Source organism: Telopea speciosissima, chromosome 9 (assembly GCF_018873765.1).
Source record: "Telopea speciosissima isolate NSW1024214 ecotype Mountain lineage chromosome 9, Tspe_v1, whole genome shotgun sequence".
In the NCBI taxonomy this organism is placed as follows: domain Eukaryota; kingdom Viridiplantae; phylum Streptophyta; class Magnoliopsida; order Proteales; family Proteaceae; genus Telopea; species Telopea speciosissima.
In genome coordinates, this window is record NC_057924.1 from 14,877,923 (window position 1) to 14,905,100 (window position 27,178).

A 27,178-nucleotide genomic window follows, 5' to 3' on the forward strand; every position below is an offset into this window, starting at 1 on the left:
CCTAGCTCAAGTTCAGAGTGATTATGATCAAAGAATCAGATTATTGCAAAAACCCAAATCTGAAGTCTACATGAAACATATTCCAAGTATCCACTAACTGGGCTGACTGAAATAAGGGAATTTCGTTGCTGGTTCTAGCAATTTAGCGAAGGCAACATGCTGTGACCTCAACTCCGTCTGTCAAAGGCCTTTGGAAGACGAGAAGAACAACTCCTGCAGCCATGGGTGTGGTGAAGGAGCTGCATATTATGAAATTGACCATGAATTCAGACTATTCTCTTACGGCCTTTTTCCATAACAAGGCAAGACTGATGCTTAGAACAGTTGCACATTTAGCTTGGGGAAGCCAGAACCTTAACATCCTCTTCTATTCTCTCTGTTTTTCTTCCTTCAAAGAGCCCCTGAACTGCCTTGAACCCAAGAAAACTCAAGAAAACAGACTAACCCCAACTGTGGCAACCATGTGTAAGAGAAACAAAAACACGGATTTTTTTATGTTTGTAAGCCCTTGAATTCAGAGTAGGCAATGTTTTCTGCTTCAATTGCAAGAACCCACAAAAAACCAATAAAGTCAACAACTTGTCATTCCATGGAAAATCAAAACTGTCTTTCTACAATCTATCTCCCTTACTCAAGGAGTCGAATGAGGGGGTCTTTGAAAAAGGGGTTGTGAAGGAGGGGGAGGAAGGCCAAACTTTGAATAACAATTTTCAAAGGGTTTGTCAGGTTCAAAGTCCTTAGCTTGTAGACTGTGAATTCTGTCGATGATCATTCTTGACCCATTTTTCTTGCAATCCCATATTTTCTTTATCCCGTTTCTTCACATCTCTCTCTTTCCTCTTCGCAACTTCTTTGTTTTCTAACATTTTCAAAGTCTGAAAAGCAAAGGTGAAGAAGAGACACTCACCCAGTCAGCCACAAGAATTCTCAGTGTTAGAAAAAAGAGATGTATAGTTATCCCTTTCTCTATCAAATGATCAATGGTGTTGTGTTTTTTTTTCTCTCTAGGTTTTAGTCTTTTAGTTCGTCTACATGCATTGATTTCTTTCTTCATTCCTCTTAAGCTTCTATGAGTGGAGTTTCTCTTTTAGCTGTGCTGGTCGGGTTTTCGGTTGGGGGGTAAATTTGGCCTCTCTGTGCTGCTGCCTTCTTTGTTCGTTGCTCACCGGCTTCGGTTTTGTTGTCCATATGTACTTCTCCGTCCTCCATTGTTGCCTTTTGAGTTCTTCCCTTTCCCTATTTCTTCTCTATCCTTCATTGACCCTTTCTAGGGTTTGTTTGCTCCTCTTCTCTTTTCTTTCGCCTTCAGTACATCGTCTATTTTTTTTGTTTATCCTTTTCTGTTTTGTTGGTGTGGGCCTAGTTGGATCTTGAGGGCCCATTTTGGTTGGGCCCTGTGGAAGCTCAAAGGCAGACTTCGTTTCATGATCGCAGTTCTCCTGGGTCAGATCCTACCCAAAACTTGGTTCAATCTTCAATGTTTCGTGCACCTCGCTTGGATTTTTCGCGATTCAGTGGGAGTGATCCTACTGAGTGGTTATTCAAGGTCGATCAGTTTTTTTTGTTCAATCAAAGTCCAGAGCATCAAAGATTATCCATAGTTTCTTTTCATTTGGATGGTGATGCATCGAGCTGGTTTCAGTGGCTATTTCATAATCGATTGCTGCGTAGTTAGGTGGAGTTTGAAGTCTCTATTAAATTGCTTTTTGGCCCTTCTGCATATGAAGATCCTCAGGTACCTTAAGCAAACTTGTTCAAACCAGTACCGTTCTTGATTATCAAGCACAGTTTGAATCACTGTCTTTGTAAAGTGTAAACAAATCAGTTTAGAAATTTAACATCTGGTCCTATCATGCCCTTTTACTAAAGGAATTTGGGCTTCAAGACCTCTGGTGTTGTATACTGAGTACCTTCAAGCTCCAACAATCTATGATGTTTTTTTTTGTTTTTCTCTCTTCTCAATGACTCTTTTATTACCCAACAGTATATAGGATTAAACATAGGAGAAAAAATCAAGAAAGATAATGTAGCCGAATTCCGAACGGTTCACTAGCCGAAAAGTTTTCTCTGGACAAATATATCATGTTGATACAATTGCTTTCTCCGTTCGGAAAAGTTGAAAATGTGAAAAATTTTAAACTTACGGGTGTTACCAAAACATAGCTTAACCTAGATATACCCAAATGTAATATTTCAAACATAAGATACCCAAAACATAGCCTGCATAGATATAATTAGGCACATGGGTCTACCACTCAGGGGGGTAGGGTGGTCATTTCACCCACCCCATGTGTCTAGGTGCAGCTTGCGCTGCGGCACAGAGAACAGCGCTCCTTAGGTTAAATATGTTTCAAAAATTTGAGAAAATTACATTTGGGTTTCTCATGCTTGTAATATTACGTATGGATTCCTGAATAAGGATTCCAAAGTTGAGTTTTCAATTATTTGAAGAACTCCATACGAAAATGCATTTAGATTGGAAGAAAAAAATATATTTTGAAGTTTCAAATTGAAGTTTAAATTTCCACAAAAAACAAAAATAATAAAAATTGAAGTTTAAAATTTTCAATAGGAAAAGGGGAAGGGATTCATGCACATCTGCGGAAGTCCATCGACGATTTGTAAAATAGGGGAGGGTTAGTGCGGTTATTTCAAGGAGGCTATTTGTCCCATCCAATGGTTTTGTGTGCGACCGTGCACAAAACCTTTTGTCTTAGGAAAATTAAACTTTGCAAAAGGGAGAAAAAAACAAACAGTGGAAAAACTCACTTGAACAGCAGGCTTCGGTAAGCTTACCTAATTAGCCCATCTTTGTTGTACCATGTGTAATGATGATGTGAAAATACTATTTGTTGGATAGATAGTTTATGATTTGGATTGATCACATGACAAATTTTGAAACCTAATTAAACAAAGGGATAAAGAACGCTAGACAGTTGCGCAGCTCACGCCGCACCTACTCCCAAACACAGAGGAGCGTGAAATACCCACCGTATCCTTAATCATTTACGTCTTTCCTAGGGGTGTGGCAGTCATTTGCACATCCCTCTGCTTGGGCAGGGGTGGCGTACCCTACGCAACTGGATGGCATTCTTTTTCCCTAAACAAAATAACCTCCCATATATTAACACAGCACCTCCATGTAGTCCATGCAAGCCTATGCACTATCCTACTGCTTGAATTTTGAAATTCAAATCTGCCTCTTAGCAAATTCTATTTGGGATGAAAATTAACATATGATGATGGAACTTTGAGATCTATTTATCCACAAAATTTAAGGCTCATCCGATTTGGACAACGATCAAGAAAATTTTACCTTTGATTTTACAAGTAAATACAATTGAAAATGCCAATACATGGCTGAGGAATATAATTAAATTTTGGGATCATTTGAAAATATCTTCCATGAGAAATTCATAATTACAATAAGACCCTCTTTGATTGGGGATTGCAAACTGATGAAAGGTCAACCTTGACCACTTTGCCGTGTGTTGCCTTTTCCCAATTTTACAAAGGATTTAATAGATCAGTGATGAAGGAAAGTTTTAGGGAAGGGTTAAATGCATTCATGATCTGTGGAATTTTCTGTCTCTTTTAAAAATATTTTGAGCTGCACCATGCTTATAGTAGAGGAATTTATAATCAAAACTTCACTCTTGGAGAAGGAACATGAAGAAGAATATGCAAAGAGGTGGTACGAGAAAAAATTAAAAAACTAATGATCGAGAGATTGATGTCTGAACATGTAGCACTTGAATTAGTGGGGGGAGGGGGGACAATGAGCATACATAGGGGCATCATCATGGATGAGATTTTTTATTTTATAGGGTAGATTGATAAATTCATGTATTCTTGTATATGAGCGTAGGATCCACGCAACCAGTCAGCGTTCTAAATAAAATAAAATAAAAACTGATTTGGAATTCTAGCAACACGAAAGGCCATTCTGCACATTTGCCACATGGGATGTTAAATTAACAATACAAAGCATTTACAAAATGTAGACGTATCAAGAGGGTGTGAACCGGTACTTGAATTGAAGAGAAGGTGCATGCTAATAGCCTAATACAAGAGAGGGTTAAAGATTGAGTTTTTTAGTATGGAATTTAATATGTGATCAATCCTGACTGTTTATAGATATTCAGTGAATTAATTACCACATCGCTCTTCCATGTGGTAGAATTAGGTGTATCCATACATATTTAAGGTATGGTTTTCATATAAGGTCATGTATGTACACGATCACCCTTCATCCAATAGAAGACATAAATGATATGATAAAATTGTCATTTCATGTCTTTCTAACAATTGAAGTGACTGCTGGGAGAATAGTCACACATCGATTACCCATAGACTTTTTTGTGTCACTTCATGTACGCGTGAGTTCCTCTATCTAATAGTTTTCTGTACCTTGTTTCCTAAGTTTATCTTTTTATTTTTTTATTATTTTTTAATTAATCTTTTGTTAATCTCTCTCACGTTAATTATTTTCTAATTTCTTTGGTAACAAAAAAAAGATAAAAAATAAGGTCAACCATTTGTTTGTCCCACTCCAAAGAAATATTTTTACTTAAGAGTAAGGCACGTGGGTAGATCTTTGTACGCTTGACAATTGTTTAGTTCTGAGTTTTTTAATTTTTCACAAAAAATCTCCAACCTTAAGTCTTAAGAAATTAGGAGGAAAGATCTGAATAAACCAATTTAGGATTATAATTTTATAACTTCAAGCATAAGCAGAAAATAAAAGGTTAATTAATGGGGCACATTTTGTTGTAACCAATTTGGTCAACAGAAAAGTAACCTTTTTTATTGTGGTGTCGAAACACAAACCAAACCGGTGAAATTGGTCCGAACCAACCTGAATGAGTCTGTAACGAACCAAACCGATCCTTATTGGATCAGCTTTGTATTGAGATATTGTAAGCATGAAATCAGACTAAAACCAACGTAACTCGAAACCAGACTGAAATCGAGTGAAAAATCGGATTTGGAAATCGATATAAATTGATAAGAAACCGACAACACCCCAAAATTCATTAAAAAAAAATATTTATCCCATTATTATGTATACATATATATCAAACCAAATCGAAACCCCAGCAACAAACTGGTAAGAACCCGAAACCAAACATTTCCGTAGTGGTTTGGTTTCAGATTTAGCATTCCCACACCAAAATCAATTAAGCCCAAACTGAAACCGGCCCGAATTGAACGTATTGACACCAACTTTGATTACACCAAAATTTTCTTAAAAGTTCACCTACTTTTAAGAAAGGACCCAGTTTCATTGGAAAATAATCCTCTCTAATTCCCTAAAAGTGTGCAGTGCGGCAGTGCCAGGTGGAGATGTCGACATTTGGCACCTCGAGAAGAAAAAAAATTTGGACTGTTGAATGTCTAAGCTGCCAAGTGTCAACATCTCCACCTGGCACGGCCGCACTGCACACTTTTAGGAATTGGAGAGAATTAAAATTTCATCATCACATCCCACTCAACGGTGAATGGGATCCCATTCTTTGAGGGCCGGAAGAGAGTGGGAATGGGTATCAAGAGGGTACTTTCGGACATACAAAAATCCTAGGAGGGGTTTGTGAAACCTAGGATGGTGGGAGGAAAATTTTGTCCTTTAAAAAATAGTTGTCTTAGTCCTAAAAGTTCATCAAACTGACTCAGCCCAAACCGAAACCCTTGTCTTATCCCTAAAAATTCTTTAAGTCAAGATAAAGAATAGGGTTTTCACCAACTTTGATTATGCAGCGGTGGTCATGGTTCTTTAATTTGTGCCTTTGATGGTCGTTTTTTTTGTGCCAAGTGTAAGACTAGTTTGGGTTCATCGGCTTTTTTGTTTGAAACTGAGGCTATATCCGTGATGTCCTGCTTCTCGGGTGTAACTTGTAGATTACCCACCTAATGGTTCTCTCGAACTGTCGTCTTGTGTTGCTGGCCCTTCGGCGATTCTCGTCTTCTTTAGACTGGGCCACCTATGTTTCCTTTGCTTTAATTTCTCATTTTGTTATACATGAGGCCCGCCTTTTAGCTACAGGTGTCTCCGTTTCTTTTTGTCCTGTTTTTGGGCCCCCCCCCCCCCCCCACCTCTTGTAATTCTGTAGGTCAGAATTTTTCCCCCGACTATGATCTGTAATAAATTTTCAGATTCTGACAAAAAAAAAAACAAAAAAGATTACACCAAACTTCTTCCTTAATTAATTAATTGAGAAAAAAAGATTAAGCTGATCAAGAAAACAATACATCGAGGAGAGCATCAAAAGAAACTTCTACCAGCCTTGCAAGATATCAATTATGAATGCTTGAGGCAGGACTTTCTTCAATCCGAACTGGTATTATGTGTAACCTTGCTCTCATCTAGATGTGCTGTGAAGCAAGGAAGTGGATCTTATCCAGCCGTGGTGGGAGCTGCACCTGTACAGCGACAGAAAAAACAGGGGTAAGGTAGTCATTTCATAGGTGGGTCCCACCTGAGCCCCACAGGTGAAATGTCCACCCTCCCCCTGTATGTAAGGTGGTTTTTGGTGCTACACAGTGCAGCTCCCGCCACAGCTGCACAAGATCCAAGTCCGTGAAGCAACATGCACTCCTCGGCCACTTGTCCATTAATATTCCATTGATCAAAGCTTGCGAACAGCTTCTTTAATTGTACGAGTACGATCTTCCTTTTTATGTTGACCAAATTCTATAAATAATTAAAAAAATATATTCTATATTATTATTAAACAAAATATCGATAATCACAACACAACACTCCTAGACTGTCCATGCTTGCATGAGTCTCCAACCTTAATGAATCTGAAGTTGGAGGTGTATAGATGGAATTCACTTACTCTCTTAAATTTCATATGTGGGTCTAAGAGCGTATGAGAATGCAATTTGGCTTTCCTTTAGCTGTGATGGGAGTTGGAGGGTGCAACCCAGCAAAACAAGGGGGGTTTTGGTTATGTCACAGGTGGAACCCAAGTGGGCCCGTGTGAAATGATCGTACTCCCCTTGTTTTTGGTGGGTTGGATCTTCCAACTCCCGCCACAACTGGAGAAAAGTCAAATCCAAGAAAATGGTTCTTATACGAGAACTTGATCTACACTCAATGAACCCAGTTTCTTAAAGTTACCTACAACCGATAGAAAATCCTTGCCATCTTTTTAAATTTCACTTTTGGGATCGATATTAAAATTTATAACCGTTGAAAAAAGATTCCCAAAACCACTATAAAACCCAACCCATTTTGAGTTCGACTTGCTTCTTCATTCTCAGCAGAAGTGATCAGAAGAAGGAATGGCGGGTTTTGCTTCAATGAAGAATGTCTTCTTCTCTGTTCTTCAGCTTTCAGTAGTACTACTCTTGTTGAGTAGTGTTGCTGAGTCATTGAACGATTTTCCGAGCCACTCTCCTACTACCCTCCCCCGACCAGTTTACCCTCCAAGTGTCCTTCCTCCGGTGAAGCCTTCAAATCTATCTCCTACCAACCCTCCTACTCTCCCCCCACAAGTTTACCCTCCAAGTGTCCGTCCTCCAGGGAAGCCTTCAAATCTGTCTCCTACCAACCCTCCTACTCTCTCCACTCCAGTTCAACCTCCCACTGTCCTTCCTCCAGTGACGCCTCCAAGAACTTTATCTCCAACCAACCCTCCTACTCTCCCCCCTCCAGTTCAACCTCCCACTGTCCTTCCTCCAGTGAAGCCTCCAAGAACTTTATCTCCAACCAACCATCCTACTCTCCCTCTTCCAGTTCAGACACCAAGTTTCTCTCCAGTCTACCTTCCTCCAGTTCATACTCCAACTCTTCCTTCTCTGGTTGGATTCCGGTTCTTCTTCCCACATGGGTACCCTTCAAGTCACTCTCCTAGCCACCTTCCTACACTCCCTCCTCCAGTTCACAGTCCAAGTCTCTCACCAGCTCAACCTCCAAGCTTCCCACCTGATAATGCTCCCGAAGCCCCGCCCGCCAAGTATGTGGTTGTGGAAGGGGTTGTTTATTGCAAGTCATGCGACAGTGATACCCTTTCAGATCCAGTCGTTGGTTTGTCTCCTCCTCTTTTCCTCTATCTTTTCACTTAATTTCACAATTACTACGCTCTCATTCAGTTTAATTTGGCATGAGAAGTATAACGTTTCACTATTTGTCACATGGCAATACATGGGTTAGTCCATGTGATTGTGGACCAGACATTCATCGCAAAATTATCCTCTCAAGTTCTCTGTCCGATACAGTTTCCCAATGCCTCTAATAAGAGGGGGGTGGACCCCACCCAGGCAGTGAGGTGTTCATTTCCACCCCTTATGAGAGGAATCGGATGAACTGTACCGGGCAGGGAACTAAGAGGATAAAGATCAGACATTCATTTCCTTGGTACAATTTCAGCTTAAAATGAGTAGAGGAAATAGCTATAATTACATTATCGGTTTGAATTAGAGTTTGAACAACTTTTCTTATTTAATTTGGACTAAAATTTGATTGATGAGATGCATGTGGGTTCTTCTATCACATGGACTAACCCATGTACTACAAAGTGGCAAATAGTGAACTGTTATACTTCACTAGGCATAATGACGCCTAGAAAGACCCATATATTCAATTACCCACATATTCTCTCATTTTCTTTCTTCTTCTTCTAAATTTTTTTGCGTTTTGTTGAATTTTTTTGCGTTTTGTTGAATATATGATCATCAAAAAAATATATATTTAAATGACAGTAAACTTGTTATGGGCTTTGGTTGCAGGTGCGAAAGTAAAGCTAGGGTGCAACATCACCAAGCTTTTAACGATCGAAGAAGAAAAGACTACAGACGAGACTGGTTGCTTCCTCTTTGAAGCATCAAAGAAAATCACCATCTCCTCGGTTTCATACTGTAAGGTGTTCTTGGTTTCATCACCTTACCCTAAGTGCCAGAAGAAATCTAAACTAAACTGTGGAGACACTGGAGCCACCTTGAAGTACGAGGTCAATCCCAAGAAAGCTTTAGCCTCGGACACTTACGATGTCTACACTCCTGGGCCTCTTGCCTTCGAGTCCAATTGTTGATAGATTTCTCAAACTCTCAAGTTCCTTGCATGTCCCTAAATAAGTATCGTTCCATGAATGCCAATGTATGGACTTTGGCTGCATAGCTCGATTCATTTCTATTTATCAGACTTGATTTATATGATACATAATAAAGTGATTCTTTACCAAAAAAAAATAAATAAATAAAGTGATTAGTTTTTTAACCTTTGCTCTTCCCTCTTTATGATGATGATGATGATGGGGTACATATTATTTAGGGTTGTAAATGAATAATCAAAAATTCGAATTCGATCTGCATCCGTATTCGTTTAGGGACATCCGTACTCATTTAGAGATGACTGAAAAAAAATCCGAATACTCCGATAAAAATCCATCTAGAAAAAAAATCTAAAAACTTAATAATAAAAAACTAAGTAAATAATGATCTTGAGGGTTTTTTAATGATCTCTAACTTGAAATTATTTTAAGAATACGACAAGGGGCAATTAAAAGAAAATATCAAATTCTAAATACACCTATACAGTTGTCATTCAGACATTAGTTACTTTGAATAATAAAAGTTTTTGGCGTCAAACAATTACTATCACGAAAATGGCCCAGCATTCCTATCCAAACATTGAAACATGAAGGGTTCCACACGAGACACCTGCTTGGAGAATGAAATCCTTTTGGTGTAATAATGAAAATTATTGTTTTTTCTCAAAATTCATTGGATTTGAGAGAAAGTTATGGCTGGACTCTTAGACAAACTCAACATCTGTTTCATGCTGGACATCAAATTTTAGTTGGATTGTCTTTACCCAAAAAAAAATTTAGTTGGATTGTTTGTAGTGATCACCCATAGTTAAAAATGTTTGAAAATTTCAGGAAAATTAAATCGAATCCAAATTGGTTTAAAATTTTGAAAAGCTTTGTGATTTTTTGAGAGCTATGAATAGTTTGCAAATAATTTGGGAAACAAATATTTGGAGAATGGATCATCTGTACATACCAATTGGTGAACATACATTTTAGGGGCAATCACATTTTAATTTTGTTTTCATAAAAACCCCTCCTCCCCTTGTAAATGACAAAAATAGGACAGGTGGTTGGCTCTCATATGTACGTTCACCTATTAGTACGTGTTGAGGAACCGAACTCATATTTCAGCCCCAAAAATTTTAAATTTCAAATTTTTTTTTTTTGAGTAATTCATTAATAATTCACCCCAAAAGTTTTGGGATGTAAAATTTTAGGGATTGATGAATTCCCTGCTTAGCGTATGTTAGTGCATGTATCTATCTTTCTCTCCTCATAATAGGAGCAGATATCATTTCATAGGAGGGATTGGGGGAAGGAGAGAAATAGACACAACAAGGTGCTAGCGTATACTACGTAGTCTGATAGCATTTTCTCCCAAAAATTTATTTTTAAGAAACTTGAGCAAAATGTTTGTCTCGATTTATTGAAAAATAAACATTAATTCTTGAATTAATCTGAATCTGATTTTTTTTTTCATGACCCATTTCTTTTCTTATTGAATTTTCAATCTTTTAAATATGTAAAATTAATTAATATAGGAGCAGATATCATTTCATAGGAGGGATTGGGGGAAGGAGAGAAATAGACACAACAAGGTGCTAGCGTATACTACGTAGTCTGATAGCATTCTCTCCCAAAAATTTATTTTTAAGAAACTTGAGCAAAATGTTTGTCCCGATTTATTGAAAAATAAACATTAATTCTTGAATTAATCTGAATCTGATTTTTTTTTTCATGACCCATTTCTTTTCTTATTGAAATTTCAATCTTTTAAATATGTAAAATTAATTAATTGTATTTGTTTCCTTCCAAATTTAACACTCTCTCCCTAGGACATATTTAGCGCCTTGTCTAGCTGGAAATGGATTTTCTCCAGCCGTGGTGCTAGCCCCGCTAAACGCTAGCAAAAACAGAGGTGGGCTGGTCTGAAATGACCAACTCCCCCTATTTTTGGGGTGGTTTCAGAGCGCTGGACCCTCCAGCTCCGGCCACGGCTGGAGGAGAGCCAGATCCTGTCTACCTTATTAGATTGGCTTTAGCCTTATGAATTAAGGTGTACTATCTACATCATTGTTGTACAGCTGAGATATATTGTTTACTATACTTTAAAGAGAGCAATCATGGTTTGAGATAACGGAATCAGATTGGGACTTGCCAGATTCACACCCGATCTCGATTCTACCTGATTTTTATAACTCTCTTTTGAATCGTTGGATTCATGTTTAATACTTTTTTTTTTTGGGTAGAAATAATGAGAAACTTTATTAAGATCAACGTGAATTACACATGGATGAAGTTGAAAATAATCCTTGGATCTATGGATCGAAATTTGGTCAGATTGTTGTGCACGTTACCAACAACTCTTTCCTCGTCAGGTAGTCAATTACTATTAATCTCCCTTGGAACATATGTAAACGAACAAGAAGTAAAATAAGACGACAAATGGAGAATATCATCCACTACAGGTTTTACTTCTAGTGGCGGGTAACATAACCCACGTTGGAGACAAGACACCAAATCTCTATGATCTTTCTCTACGTACCACCAAATGTTTATATCCTTCAGAAATAACTTCTAACAATGCCAAACGAATAGACATGGCTTCACCGACAAGCACCGATTTGAAACAACATGGCATAGAAACAGTATAAAGAGAAGCCCTTGCAGAATTGCGAAATAATTCAAGTGTTATTGGTGAAGCCTGATTTTCGTTCCAAATATGCCGTTGGGGCTTTAGAGGGCCATTTCAGCCTCGAAACGATCTCGGATTGTCGAAAAGTGGTGTACATTCTGCCGGAAGTGGGGTGTTGTGTTGGGCTAGTCGAGATCTTCAAAACGGTATATTTTGGAATATACGTAATGTTTTGGTCCGACCCTGTCTGGTTTGGCAATTTCTGGGTCCAGGGGTATTCTTGTACTTCTTCGGGTTAAGGCTTCTCCATATAATGTTCTTATCTCTGTATGAGAGATTTTGTAACATTTCCAAAAGATAGTGAAATTTGATCTATTGCTCGGCCGTGGACGTAGCTTCCCATCTTGGGGGTGAACCACGTAAATCTCTAGTGTTGTGTGTTGTGTGCTTTCTCTGTTTCTCGTTTTCTTCTGCAAATCATCATTCTGGGCATTGTTTTCTTAACACCAAGACCATCGTTGGCTGCTCCTTGACAAAAGCTAGCATCACAAATCACTCTTATTCATGTTTAATGCTTTGATCTTCCTTTTCTTAGTTTGTAAAATAATAAAAATTTAATAAAACGACAACACGAAAAGGTCGCTTCTGCGACATAAAAGATTAAAAGTGGAGGATTTGGGAGCAATTTTTTTATCCATCTAAGAGCCTTTAGCATTCTTACCAAAAAAAACAAAGAGCCTTTAGCGATGGGTTTTTGAAAACCACTGCCAATAAAGGTATCCCATACCGTTTAAGGCCCCCCAAGGCCACTCATATGGAATCCACTCCAATGGGTCTCACGATATTTGTATAAGGACATGATCTGTGCTCCCAATAAAGGAGTCGTGTTCCTTTGCACGTACGTGCAGGTACACATATATGTGAGAGGCAATCACCTGTTCTATTTTTACTATTTACAAGAGGAGGAGGGGTATTTATGAAAACAAGATAAACATGTGGGACTTAACTCCTCTCAGGTTCCCTGCCCGGTCAGGTTTGTAGGTTCCTCTCATAGGAGGCCTGAAATGACGACCTCACCCCCTGCCCAAACACACTAACCGGGTGGGGTGAGGTCGTCATTTCTGCCCTCCCTTGAGAGGAACTTACGAACCTGACCGGACAGGGAACCTGAGAGGAGAAAAATTCAAACATGTGACTAGCTTTGAGATGTACATTCATGTACGTGTAGATGATCCATTCTCCCAATAGAGAGCCTCTAACTGTGGTTTTCTAGAAACTGTTGCCAATAAGATCCTTTTAGCGGAATCGCTTTTCTATAGATATATAAAAAACTTAAGGAAAAAGAACACCACCTGGTCATATAGCGCTCGCCACCCCCTGCACCAAACATAGGGGCACGCAAAATGACTGCCACACCCTTGATCATTTCCATCTTTCCAGGGGTACAACAGTCATTACGCATGCCCCTATCAGAAGGGAGGCGTGCGCTGCGCAACCGCCTGGTGGTGTTCTTATCAATTTGATTTTGGTCTAGCCTGGTATATACAAAAAATCAAGAGGGGAAAAAAAAAATCCGATTGAAAGTAAACGAACTAATCGTTTGACACCTCTAATTTGGGTTATATGATAAAACTTATATTATGTTGAGGGATGATATAATCATTTCAGCCATTGGAATGGTATAGATGCGCCTAGGGATGTCAATCAATTAGTTCGATCTGGTTCTGGTTTGCCTAAACTGATTTCAGTCGGTATTAGGCCTAACCAAAACCAAATCATTAAGACAAAGTTCGGTTTCGATTGGTTTCAATCCGGTTCAATTTAGTTTTTTATTAGATTGACTTTACAAACTCTTAGTTCGGCGATTTTTCATATATATATACATTACAAATAATCGAGAGACATGGTTTTTATATAATGTTTTTCAGTTTTTATCGGGTTTTTAGGTTTCTGATTTTAGTTGATTCAATCGGTCTGTCTGGTCTGGTTCAGTTTTTTAGTGGTTTTATAAAAGTCCAAACCAAAACCAGATCGATAAACAATAAAGATTCGATTAGATCCAATCCGATTTGTCCCAGTGGTTTTCGATCTGTTTGGGCTGAAAATTGACACCCCTAGATATAACTTTTTGGAATAGTTGCACACCAAATTTTCTGGGACATATCGATCCTATGACCTACATTTTATTGGACAGTTTTCAATTTATCTCCACCTTTATTTCTTTTTTTTGGAAAAAAATCTTTGTTCGGGAGTGTGGCCTATGCCAGCACTCCCATGAGTCTATCTCTGTCCTTATGTGAAAAGACACTTCTACCCCCTTATTTTAAGGAGGAGAGATAGACACATGGGAGTGTTGGCGTAGACCACACTCCTGGACATAAAACTATTTCCTTTTTTTTTTTTTTTTTTTAAATGATTAACCAGTTATCAAAGTTTAAACTACACTCCTAGGGACTTAGACGAAGAAAGAGTCGCAGTGGGATCATGGTTCTAAGTATTGGTGTCGGATCACCCGTATCGGGCGATCCATATCGATTTTACATATTGTCGATACCGTATTAGTGATACAGTACGGACAAGGGATAACTTGATTATTAAAAAGAAAAACTATTTTTAAAAGAGGATCGAGAGCAAATTTGTCTGATAGATCCTTATTGATATTGATCCGATACTATATCGATTTCCGAGTTAATCGATACCTATTCCGATACCATGCACTAAAACCATGAGTGGGACAGCCTATTTTTATCTACAAGTGAAGAGGGAGTGTTTCCCGGAAGTTGGGTTAAATTGTCAAAGCAATTCTTGGTTACTAAAAGATTAGTATATATAGTTGATGCGGTTTGGGATTTTGGGTTTAAAAAAGAGTAGGACATAAAGTCAAAATAGCCTACAAACTACGTAACATAGCATCACATGTCATTAATATCCAACCATTGATTAGTTTTTAGTTTGACTGACTCATTATCTAAATCGGTTGTTGGTATATGCTCATCTCACATGCCTTTCTCTTCAAGTGGAAGTAGAAATTGGGAGTCAGGTTCACATTCATGTAAGTGGATTTCGTCTGAATGGTTGTGAGTCGTTTTTAAACATTGAACGTGAACCCAACTCGAAGCTGGTTGATTGTACCAAGAAACACAGAATAGAAATTGATTGATTTCCACCCTTCAAAAAAAAAAAAAAAAATTGAAGTATTCACATTTAAGGGAATTCAATTAACATATTTAATATTTTAAAAATTATGTTTAGAAAATCTAAGCACAAACGGTGTTAAGATTATTTTTTTTTTTGGGTAAATCAAACGGTGTTAAGATGATGTTAACACATGATTAAGAAGAATGTCCAAAATGCCTGAACTTTGTATTTCTATCAAAATAACTGCAATTGAAAGGATATATATGATTCAACATCATGCCTTTTTTTTTTTTTAACTTTTGATTTAAATCATGGTTGTTCATGTAACATTTTAAATCATGATATACATTGTGGTATATTTTGTTTTAGACCACACCATCAATTGTTTCAAAAAGATTTTAATTGGAATGATAGGATCCAACCATAATATTTTAATATTTGTAGATGTTCAACTTAAATTGTGATCATTCAATTAACATTTTAATTACTACAAACTTATATTAGATTAGACATAGTTAGAAAATTCTAAAATATTCTCCAAATATTGATTGCAAGATGCAACAAAAATTTTATTGCACCTTACAATCAATTTTTTAATCTTGAGGCTAGATGGTTTTGATGATCTGATCATATATGAGGCTTTAGCATTGTACTTATCATTATTAAAACTATTAAATGAACAGTTATGAAGCAAATCAAAAGTTTAAAAATATTAAAATATAATAATTAAATGAGTAAATTACACGTCACCTCTTGATTTTCAAATGAAACTCAAATCACCCTTGGTTTTTGAAAAAACTCAAATCACAAGGTCAATGGTTGAAGGTAAGGCAAAAATGAGAAGTAATTCATGTGATTCAAATTTCAAAGCATGTATAGAGAGAAAAAGGGTCAAGGGAGTACAGGCTTCCCAACTTTTAGTATCTTAGAGTGCACTCTTCCACCAAAACCCTAGTCTTTTAGTATTTGTAGTATTCTCTTCCTAGAGGAGCTACAGACAAAGAGAGAGCATCGGGAGAAACTTCTTCAATCCTTGCAAGCTGTGAAAAAAATTCTAGAAAATTTGCAACTGATCGAAAGAAATCCTAGCTGCATGTGAAGCAATTAATCCATCCTCCACTACTTGTGCTTATCAGTTTCTTTCTTTTAATGAAAACCCTAATCCCAATACACGCTCCATTCTCCGGATGCATCAATCTCTATACTTTAAACCTTGAGATCTTTCCAACCTAAGCTCTCCCGGCCAGCTGATTAAACCCTAGATAACCACTGAAAAAATCTCCATTTTTTTTTCCCATTTTTTAAATACCCATTTGATCAACCCAAAGTCACTATAAAGAGTCCATACCAGTTTGGGTAGGAAAAACCCAGGTCTTGCCTTGCTTGCTTGTTCTAGCTTTCCCTGGCCTTGTTAGTAGAAGTAAGAGATGGGTTTTGCTTCAATGAAGATTTTTGTTGTTCTTCAGCTTTTATTGGTCTTGTTGAGTAGTGTCAGTGCAGGAGAGCCATTCGATAAGGCTCACCCACCGAAACCATTTCATATGCCACACCCTATTCATCATTCAACTCCACCTAGTTACGCACCAGCTCCTTCTCCTACCGACCACCACCACCACCACTACCACCACTACTCTCACCCTCCGAGTCACGCACCGAGTCATTCTCCTCATTCCAATAGAAAGCTTGTCGCTGTGCAAGGTGTTGTTTACTGTAAGTCATGCAAGTACTCAGGCAGTGAAACCCTTACCGACGCTACTGCCTTCTCAGGTTCGTCACTCTCTCCCTCTCTCTCTCTCTCTCAAACATTGGTTTATGATATTCATTGCACCTCTGCCTGGGGAGTACGTTCGCATGAATGAACCTCAAAGGAATTGACGGGCCCCACAAGCCGTGGAGCATGGGATCTTTATCCCCTCCAGCTCCGAGTTCAGATCTGCTACCCACATGGGGGACGGGTGGGGTCAGATCTGTCCCCACCCATCTCCATGTGGGTAGCTGATCCAGATTCGTTAGTGGCTCAGTGTCCCTAACAAGAGCTACGCAATAGCCATCCTATCCCTATCAAACACTCTATCCGGGTGGGATCCACCCCCTCTTATTAGAGGTACTGGAGAATTGGGCCAGGTAGAGAACTAGAGGAGATAATTTTCATGGAGCATATCGTTTAATTCGATGCAAAACGAAGAATCTTCTCAGGGCTTGACATGTCACGAATCCTCTTGAAAGAGAGGGATGCCTTCGGGAACGCGAACAAAGCTGGTACATGACTGTCGATCAGTTTGTGTAGTAAGGTGTTGGATTAAGTCTCGCAACGAATATAACCCTCGTGTTTAGTTGCCACCGTTGGGTTTAGAATCCTCAGAGTTTTTCCATGTATTACACATGAGTTCTATGTACGTGAAAGTAATAATATACATTAGATGTGGGACTTATAAGGATATAACGATCGACTAGTTTTTAAAAATGAGTTCTACCCAAATATGATACACATTGATGAAATTGTTGTGGGTTTTGTGCAGATGCGGTTGTTAAACTAGTGTGTTACAACAGAAAGCACGTTACGGAAGTAGAGGGAAAGACAGACAAGAACGGCTACTTCTTCATAGAAGCACCAAAGACTGTGAGCACCTACGGAGTTCACAAATGCAAGGTGTTCTTGGTTTCATCACCCAAACTTACGTGCAGTCTGAAGACTAACCTTCACGGTGGAGTTACTGGAGCTACCTTGATGTACGAAAAGACCAAAACGCCACTCTCCTATGCACTCTATAGTGTTGGACCTTTTGCCTTTGACCCACCCAAGTGTTAAACGTAGTACGTAGTACGTTGCTAGTCATGAACCCATCCATTTTCATATTTCAATCCTTTTTAATTTATCTTTACTTTCTAGGGCTTATGGCCCTTTTTAGTATTAGGGTTTGCTTTTCTCTTTTAGTCCATTACGTACCAGAGTACCTGAATCTGTATGTGGTAATTCTTGGTCTCTTCTGATAATAAACTCAATAACGGATTTCTACTCTTGATAAGGAATAACAATTCCAAATATGAATATACACTAAAAGCATGACTGAGAAAGAGAGAGTGTGTGTGTGTGTTTGTCAAATTAATGGAATTTTCTTATTGAAACCCTTTAGGGTGTCAAATAATTTATAATCTTATATTTTTTACTCTTTTAATATAATATTTTTTAAATAGTATAAATTTAATAATTTCACATGCATATTTAAGAAAATATGCAAGAAAATGATAGTTTTTGATAGCGGTGATATAATGAACTTTTAAATTGTATTTGAAATTTCTTTTTTATTCTTAATTTAAAGAATTTTTTCGAATAAGACAAAGAGGCAATTAAAAAAAAAAAAGATCAAATTCTAAATACACTTATAAAATATTATAAGATATTAGATGAGTCAAGGATGGATTTATTTTTTGGTCAAAGATTCTAACATTTAGTGGCACGTACATCTCAACCCCACAACTCCTCATCTGTAAACCCTTCTCTTTGTTTCATTGAAGTTCAACTGTTCCAAAGAGATTTCTTAAAAAATTTTGAAAGAGAAACTAGACTTTTTGAAATAAGATTCTCCCCCCTCCCCCTTTTTTTTTTAATAAGAAACAGTGTTGAGATATCAAAAAGTAAGCAAGGATTCTAAGAAACTAAACACAGGAAAATTGTTTCTCATCTTTCTGATAGTCTACACCCCCTCACAAGAAGTTTTTAATCATTTTTATATGAAGAGATATAAAAAAATAAGGAAAAAGAACGCTGTCCAGCAGCATCTCCTGCACCTTCTCATATGAGAGTGATATGAACAACCCGCACATTCACCCTACATTGGTGAAGAGTCAGGCAGTCCAGCAGCAAACCCCTTCTCAAAAAATAAACACAATGAGAAAAAGAATGGTGCATGTTACCTATCTCTTGGGCCCATAAACAATGGGAAGGCACAATGACCACCCTGCCCCTCCCTTATTGGCCACCACTTTGGTGCAAGAGCCAGGAGTCTCGCGAACGAGAAGCAAACCCTTCCTCATAAATAATTTCCATAAATAATTTCATCTGAGGTGTAAACTACGTAGCGGCTCAGAGAACCATTGCCCTACTTTCACATATTAAAATCAGCCGATACCCAATGGTGTGAGATCGAAAAAGATCCTGTACATCCGGGCAGCCCGGCTGCATGTGCAGTGCCAGGCTCAAGGCAGTGCACTTTGACCGCCTTACCCCTGCTCGGGCAAGGCGCTTGGGCAAGGGTTAGGCGGTCAAAGCGCACCGCCTTGAATCTGGCGCTGCACATGCAGCCGGGCTGCCCGGATGCACAGGATCCAGGTCCGAGATCGAAAAAGTGGCCTCCCTTCCACCCAAATCATCTCAAACACAAAATGGACTAAAACACAAGTTACACATCATCTTCTATATCTCGCACATAACTTAGCCTTCACAAGACCACAACAAATCATAACTTTAATGAATAATCACCATTTCCAGAAAGAAAAAAAAAATTACCCAATTGGGGAAAACAGGTGGGGCCCACAAAATAAGCACATGGGAAATTACCTTTCCAGCTGTGAATCACCCTTCGATCGATTGTGGCCATTCCCCCTCTTTGTTTCTTCTCTTCTCTCTGAAATCCATTAATGGGACCCCACCAGGCAATAGGAGGGGCGACAGAGTGATTGTTGAGGGGAACCTTCAATGAAGAGGAAGCCATAGACCACTAACAGGGCCGCTTAGTTCATTGTGCCCAAAATTTCATGGCTGTTACCAACTTCAGAATTTTATCAAAGACTGGTTGAAAGAGCTTCTCATACTGGTGAAGTGAAGATGAATACCCCACACAAGCTGTTTTACAAGCATAGCAAGCTTAACGTGCTTAATGGGTCATCCTGGCTCTTTTGGCCTCCGCATTCCTGCGAATGGTGTTCAGCACCACTGCATTTGGCCTCCATATCCCTGTGATCTTTGCCGTCTGCTTCTCCATCTTTCTCCCTTCTTCCTGTTTCCAACTCCAACTCCTGCTCTAACCTACTCAAATAGCCAAACCTCCATGCTGCCTCCTTTCGCAGTGAGGCTGCAACCAGCTCCCCTTCCCTTAAGCTCCCTGCATTACTATTAACTGAGAGAAGGCTCGCTCAACTCAATTTGAGTTGTCAATACCTGTCCCGGTGACTAATTGCTTCTTAATGTATGTTTTCTATTCTAACATATATAAGATACATCTCCAAAGTTACTCTATTACCATGAGCATCCAAAAGGTTATTTTATTAGCATAATCAGATAAACATACAGCATTGTTTTTGCTTTAAATGCACGACAGAACTGAGAACACCCTCCACAAAATTGACATTGCTTTTTAGGAGGATGTCTCCAACATAACAGAATGAGTTAAAAAGTAACAATTGGTGATTCTTGGTGATTAGAGATGGATCAAATGTTGGTCGATGGCAACCAGTCAAGAGTTTGACCTGCAAACATGGGAATAATATCTCCAAATGCAAAAGTATATGATTCTGGCACCTTCCATGGGTTCTTCATCAGCTTGATTTTTGATGTATTTCTAGGAAGTCCATAGAAGTCTGGCCCATTAAAACTCGTAAAAGCCTCTAGCTTATCAAGTGCACCCGCCTAAATAACAGATTGGTTTATAGACAGTATTAGTGAAATACAAAATGACCATATCCATACGCAATAAATGAAAAATATTTTCTTGTATCCCTACTCTCCCCACTTCCAACCCAAAAAATAAAATAAAATAAGAGCACATACTTGTGAACGGAAGCCACATAGGTTTCCGTGCACTGGTCCATAAGAAGCGGTAAATACCAGACAAGTGGGTTTTTATGTAAAAGATACCAAGCCACGTGGAGTTTCAGGGATGAAGCCCCCCCCCCCTTCTCCTTTTTTGTTACCTTTACGATTTCCAAGTACTGATAGATGTTAATATTGTTTTGCATAATATTAACGATGGAGAAGCCCTCCAATCCAAGGCTCAGAAATCATCATCAAGCTACATGGTTGATGAGATTATCAAGGGATGAACCAAACAGATAGGCTCAGTGGGCCCAAAAGCATGCCTTTGCAGCAAACATGTTAGCATAGCCAGCACTAGATGTGCCACACACACACACACACACCGAGAGAGAGATTACCTCTTCAAATACTTTAGCATAAAGTGATAGGGCAACAGGAGCATTATATATACCCGCACATCCACAAGGGCATTCTTTGCGCTGTCTTTCATGAGGAGCACTATCAGTTCCAAGGAAAAATTTCTTACTTCCACTAGTCACTGCTGATACAATAGCCTGTCCTAGATGAAGAGCAAAATGAATTGTCTCAGCAGAAGTGGTACATTATATATAATGCGTAATGATGTTTAATACCAAAAAAAAAAAAAACATATGTGACAATATCAGAATAAGACAACCAGTAAACCAGAGAAGAGAGATAGAGGAAGAAAGAGAAAGAGTTCAACAACCGATAGCAGCCTCCCCCTTTCCAATTTTATTTATAGATAGCCAACACATTACAAAGAGCTTTCCTATTCAGACTACGAAAGTACAAAGCAAAGAAAATAGAAAAAGAATAGACTTCTAGACTCCTAGTACCTAGAACCCTATCATAACACAACTAGGAAAACTAAATATGATAAGAACGAGAGAGGAAAGAACGAACCCACAATAGAGGGACTCCCCCTATCGTGGTTACACATATAACCATTATTTAACAACATATATATTCTATCTTGTGTGTATTGTGTGTTCCATGCAGTTCATAATTCATTTCTGGTTGTTTTGAAGTACAAAAGGTAGAACCATCCTTGAACTGCAAACACCACTCCCAGGCATAGTTAGGAACTCATAGCATAAAGCTTACAAGTTACAATTTTCAGCAGTACTTCTTTCTGCACATGTTAAAGAAAAAATTACCAAAAAAATAAAATCCCCCAGATTGGATCACAAGGGAAATGTTCAATCTCAACATGACCAATCTATTCCGGCCATGATTTGTTCAGAACTTCGGAAGCAACTACAATAATTCTTCAGTTTTTTTTTTTTTTTTTTTGGATTGAATAAATAATTCAATACCAAAGGAAGAAAAGGGGGGGGGGGGGGAGGGAACATACAAGCACAAGCCAACACTAAGCCCTACCAAAAGACAAGGTCAAGACAAAGGGGGCAAAAGCCCAAACAAAAACAGCACACCAAAAGGAAAAAAATGTCTTGACTTTCCAAAGACAACCAAGCCAGGCTCAATAAAGACCCTCTATCCTGGGTTTCTAGTCTCACGACAGAGTGCGTGATCTCTGATAGCCAAGTTGAGAGGTGAAATCTTCTCCAGGCCGAGCAGGGAGTGGGTAAGGTAGGGACGTTTCTTAGGGAAAGGAGAGGAGCTGAGATTGCGACGTTGAAAAACATGAAGAGACGGGGGGCAGTAGAGTGATGCGCATGGGGGTTCAACCCAAAATTGGAGTTAAGACCCAAACCAGGGAGGGTAAGGCGGGAAGAGTTGGAGCAATGAGCCGAGAGGCAAGAGGGAACTGGCCCATTAGACCCAGCTGGGTCAGCCAAAGAGGGGAAGGGGAAGGGGGAGGGTCGGGTCAAAGAGGGAATGGACAAAGGAAAAGGAGCCATAGGGGGGCCCACAACAGGTGTAGGTAAAATCGGGGTGAGTGAGGGTCATGGGGACAAAAACAATTTAGCCTGCCTTTTGAGAAAGGAGGTGATCCCCAGGTTTGAGGGGAGAGGGTGACAGATCGACAAGCAAAGGATCAAAGGAGTCTGGAGGAGGACGATGACAGGTCGATTGGCTAGGGAGAGTAGGTTTAGAGGTCAGCTCCTCAAGGGAAGGGAAATCTTTACCATCACAGAGGTCAAAAGACTAGAGGATTGTGAATCAATTTGGACAACCGGTAGCTGGAAGGGGGACCAATGGTCCAGAGGGAGGATGATGACGCAGAGAGCCTGATGCCGGGAGCTCCTTGCGACAAGATCTTCGTTGATGGCTTCTTATTCAACCACAGCTAGGGTCACGATGAGCAGAGGCTGCCGGAAAATAAGGAAGCGAACGGTGGATGGAGGAGCCAGGGCCATTCACCGCAGGTATGGTACTTGAAAAACTTCTTCTCCGACCACGGCTAGGGAACTTCTTCGCACCCATCTAGGGTCAACTTCACACACAACAGCATCAGGGTACTTGTGAGAAGAGTCTACATCACACCCAGCGGTAGTAGGAGTCTTGGGATTGCAAGCTTGGATGGGATGTCAAAAAGCCTTGCAAACAACACACTACGGCAGAAGTCTTTCGAAGAGTATCTTCTGCTGGAAAGAGAAGCCTTCATCATCTAAGATTGTGACTGAGGATGGAGGGAGAGCATCAGTAGAGACAAGAACACCAATCCGAGCGAATGACAACCTACCATCTCTTTGGTTCTTTTATCGGAGTAAAGGGGTTTGCCGACGACAGATCCGATGATCCTAAGACCCTTCTTGCACCAGAAGTGGAGAGGAAGACCAGGCTGCGTGATCCATAGAGGGATGGAGTAGCAATCAACATTTAGTTGCAGATGGTGATCCCACTGGCAAAGGAAGATGGGATTTTTCCCCACATGCCAAGGACCACCCTCAAGGGCTTTTAGTTTATCAACTTCTTCGAAGAAATTGAAAATAAATACACCATTTTCAAGAAGATAAGTATCCATGGTCCCTACGGATAACCATAGCTTAGATAGAGAGGACTTGACAATATTGAAGAGAGGTGTGCTCCCAAGGAAGTGACCTACCAAGCAGTTCGACCATTTAGAGATTTCAGAGTCAAGAATCCCTGACGGACAGAGGCCGACTAATTGGTCACCAACAAGGGAAGGAGGAATGAAGTGGAGAGGGTGTCCCTCCCTAGCAGAGGAGAGGGCAGGCCTGAAGAGGGAGTTCCAGGTCTTAGCGCCGGTGTCAGGGAGGGAAGGAGAAATGTTGAAGGAGAGGTATGGAGGGGAGGGAGGAAGGGAGAGGGAGGAACCAGCAGGCAGGGCCGCCAGAGGGATATCAGACATGGCAGAGATCAGACCATGGAAGAAGGCTCAGAAAAGAGTGCACATCTACAGCAAAAATGATAAAACCCATACCGGATGATGTAATTGAGAGGTGAATTCTTCTCCGGGTCAGGCAGAGAGTAGGTAATGTAGGGATACTTAAATTTACTATAATACATATGCTCCGACTTTGATGTTCTTATCATACATATGGTTAATAGCGCAATCCACCTTCAATTAAAGATCAAACCAAGATTGCCCTTTCCTAGTTCCATGTTTGAACCAAAATTGGATCCCAAGTCCTAGTTCATGCTTTCTTGCTTGTATACCATGTAAAGCATGAATAAGCAAAAGGTTTACCAAGTATCCAAAAGTGCATGTCACAAGTCACATCCAGCAGGACCAGCACTAACAAAAAAACATCGCCCATAATTACTTACTTTAGTAGTAGAATACAGACTTTTAAACTGGATGAATAACACTGGAAAAAGACTTACCAGAGGGTAGAAAAAGGATGAGAAAAAAAGGTCGTAACATCCACTATGTAAAGAAATGAATGAACTAATTATATATTTATATCAGACATAATTACCAACTCATCTGTCGCTAAATAATTAGTATTCATTTGAGTATGCATACTTGCTTGATGCCTTAAAAATTTAAGGATTTGCAACAAACAGAAACAAGTCAAAGAGACTGAATTCACACAGGAAAAGTGAAAACCTTAAAATACGCAATGTGAAAAGACAATGGAAACATACTGTGAATCTCTCTTTTCAATACTGGAAGGCAGTAATTATGTGGTTGTAATCCTCCTTGAAACAATGAGTTCCTATTGAGAAGGAGATGCTGCGGTGTAACAGTTGCAGCAACAGTTCCTAACATCAAAAAGAGATGGAAATACTTTAAAATAAATACTTCCGATATAGGCATTACAAATACAGAGGGCAAACAATACCTTCACTAGAAGATTCGATAAACTTCACAGCATCCCGGGTGGTAATATGCTCCATTACAACCTTCAGCTGCGGAAGCTTCTCAATTAATGGTTTCAACACAGTATCAATAAAGACCTTTTCACGATCAAATATGTCAACTTCTGGATCTGTAACTTCCCCATGGACCTGTAAACGAGCCCACAGAAATGGAGCCATCTAAGTAAACATCCTTCCCCACAAAAAATAAAAGGTGATGCTTGTAACGGTGACAGTTTTCATCATATGAAAGCTTCCTTAAAGTCCCAACACTAGCTATACCCATTTGAAAATCCCAAATCCCAATTACACACAGGCAACAGTCTCAGAGGTACAAATTTCATGAAGACAAGATAAATGGACCACAGAATGTCATAACTAGTTACATTGGGTTGGGGTGAAAGTATGCATGCAACTAGGACCAGATCTGGCTGTGAAAATGAGTAACTAGTACATGGAAAAATACAGAAAATTATTCAAAGTTTACAATTAAAAAAGGAAGTTAATAAACTACCTGTATTCATTATTTATGTTCAAAAACGAGAATTGGATGTTCCCAACTAATAGAAGGCAAATCGGTTGTTTGTCCTAAAGTACATCATCACTCAGTAAAGCACAGTAAAATCAAAATTTCAAAGACTTTTCATGATGGAACTAGTAGGATATCTTCAGGAATCTTTGCTTCTAAAGAACTTAACAGTATTACTGAAATCTTTCTCATAAGGTATGGAGAGGAAATTCTAAAGCGTTAAACAAATCAATAGATTAACTTCAAGTTGGAATCCCATTATATTGGAGTCAAGTCTGCTGGGAAAAATACCAGCAATGGCAAATTCTGCTCAACCATCTCTTCAAGAACAGGTAGACACTTCCCAAAAAGATCTGTAACGCCATCTTGAGAATTTGTAGTAGCACCAGCTGGATACAACTTTACAGCAAAAATCACTCCACTCCTCCCTGTCAAACCAATCAATATTTTTATTAAAACCAAATGATAAAACATTGATTTGTGCTACACAAGTGCATTTTAGAAAGACTACGATGAGCTAGCTGAGCAACATTTCACTTATAAAGCTAATAATGAACTCTTTTCCGTCATACCAGAGAAACAGTGTTTTTCAGATGCACACAAAATGTGAACAGCATAATGTTAATATACAGTAAACATTTCTATCTTCCTACAACCATATAGGTTCATTAAAATTCCAATGAAACACTCTGCGATCAGGATTCCATTTAGAGCTGAAAATCATCTACTTTGGTAATTAATTACCACAAAATTTGATAGGCATGTAAATATATAAACAATTAAGTAAGGGTGTGTCTGTTTAGTAACCAAGAAGGTTACAAACAGAATTTGTAACCAGACTTCATAAGCCCCTCGACACAACTGATTTCACTTTTAACATATGGGTAAATGGGGTAATTTCACATATAATAATGTCAAGTAGACTGAAATAACTAAAATTCCTTAATTTAAAGGGTGAAAAAGGAATTACGCATTCCAACCAACTCTCTCTCTCTCTCTTGTTTGAAACACCAGTGATGGAGAGGGCCGACAAGTCTCTCTAGCCATTCGGATAACCAGAAAACCAAGATAGTGTCTCAATCCTTGAGATAGGTAGGGTCTCCAACTTAGAGAGCTGTCCTATCCTATCAGGAATAGACCCAGAAAGCCGATTAGTACTGAGATCAAAGAGAATTAAATGTGTCAACATCATCAGCTCTTTAAGGATTTGACCTTCAAAGTGGTTGGACGCAAGTTCCAATTTTTCCAAAACCATTGCTTTACCAAGTTGGGTAGGAAGAAAGCCATTGAACCGGTTGTAGCTCAGATTCATGCTTATGATTCCAATTAACCCATTTAATTGAGAATCAATATTTCCAGTTAATGATTTAAAAGACAAAGTCCAAGTATTGCAACTCACCAAAATCACCAATAGTAGGCAAAAGGCAAGACAACAAGTTCTTACTTAAATTCAAATTGTTGAGCCCATTAATCCCTACACAGTATCCAATGAACTCATAAGGGATGTTTGTCAACGAATTTTGGAGACATCAAGGGACTCTGAAGTAAGAATTTCACACAAATCAGGTATAAAATCAGAGTTAGAGGGTTTCAGATAGGGAAAATAGAGATGAGTGGTTGATCGATTGATTTGCTGCAAGCGAATTCATTCTATGACATGATTTGGGTCTGTTTTGTTGAGATAAATGTAGAACTTTTTCATGGCATTCTTCTGGCTTTCAGGAAGTTGAGACCAAAGGGGAAAGAGCAGAAGAGGGCCAGTGGCGATGGGGTTGGGACTGTGAGGAGGGAGATGAAAGGGGAGGGGTGCCGGTGCCGGTGCCAGAGCCGGAGAGGGA

General features: G+C 39.1%; 3 protein-coding genes across 3 annotated transcripts in view; 2 read left to right on the plus strand and 1 right to left on the minus strand.

The window, feature by feature from the left end:
• The first annotated feature begins 7,287 nt into the window (after positions 1-7,287).
• LOC122638662 (gibberellin-regulated protein 14-like) lies at positions 7,288-9,035 on the plus strand. The gene is made up of 2 exons (XM_043831516.1): positions 7,288-8,032; positions 8,734-9,035. Exons 1-2 carry the CDS (start codon positions 7,288-7,290, stop codon positions 9,033-9,035), a joined length of 1,047 nt encoding a protein of 348 aa, XP_043687451.1.
• A 7,195-nt stretch (positions 9,036-16,230) lies between these two features.
• LOC122640823 (non-classical arabinogalactan protein 30-like) lies at positions 16,231-17,619 on the plus strand. Its single transcript, XM_043834070.1, has 2 exons — positions 16,231-16,575; positions 17,328-17,619. The coding sequence occupies exons 1-2, from the start codon at positions 16,236-16,238 to the stop codon at positions 17,615-17,617; spliced, it is 630 nt and encodes a 209-aa protein (XP_043690005.1). The 5' UTR covers positions 16,231-16,235; the 3' UTR covers positions 17,618-17,619.
• Positions 17,620-20,070: 2,451 nt separating this feature from the next.
• LOC122640942 (dihydroorotase, mitochondrial) overlaps positions 20,071-27,178 on the minus strand; it is a 49,024-nt gene continuing 41,916 nt past the window's right edge. The window contains exons 5-9 of the mRNA XM_043834239.1: positions 25,632-25,768; positions 24,796-24,961; positions 24,599-24,715; positions 20,959-21,119; positions 20,071-20,434 (exon numbers count right to left, since the gene is read on the minus strand). Coding sequence (XP_043690174.1) covers positions 20,237-20,434; positions 20,959-21,119; positions 24,599-24,715; positions 24,796-24,961; positions 25,632-25,768 — 779 coding nt within the window. The 3' untranslated portion in view covers positions 20,071-20,236. The remainder of the gene's footprint in view (positions 20,435-20,958; positions 21,120-24,598; positions 24,716-24,795; positions 24,962-25,631; positions 25,769-27,178) is intronic.

Bases quoted from the DNA above. Each gene is read 5' to 3' on its own strand.
- LOC122638662 (XM_043831516.1), top strand. From the start codon at position 7,288: ATGGCGGGTTTTGCTTCAATGAAGAATGTCTTCTTCTCTGTTCTTCAG. The intron at 8,033-8,733 runs GTTTGTCTCCTC...CTTTGGTTGCAG, and splicing joins CCTTTCAGATCCAGTCGTTG to GTGCGAAAGTAAAGCTAGGG.
- LOC122640823 (XM_043834070.1), top strand. From the start codon at position 16,236: ATGGGTTTTGCTTCAATGAAGATTTTTGTTGTTCTTCAGCTTTTATTG. The intron at 16,576-17,327 runs GTTCGTCACTCT...GGTTTTGTGCAG, and splicing joins CGACGCTACTGCCTTCTCAG to ATGCGGTTGTTAAACTAGTG.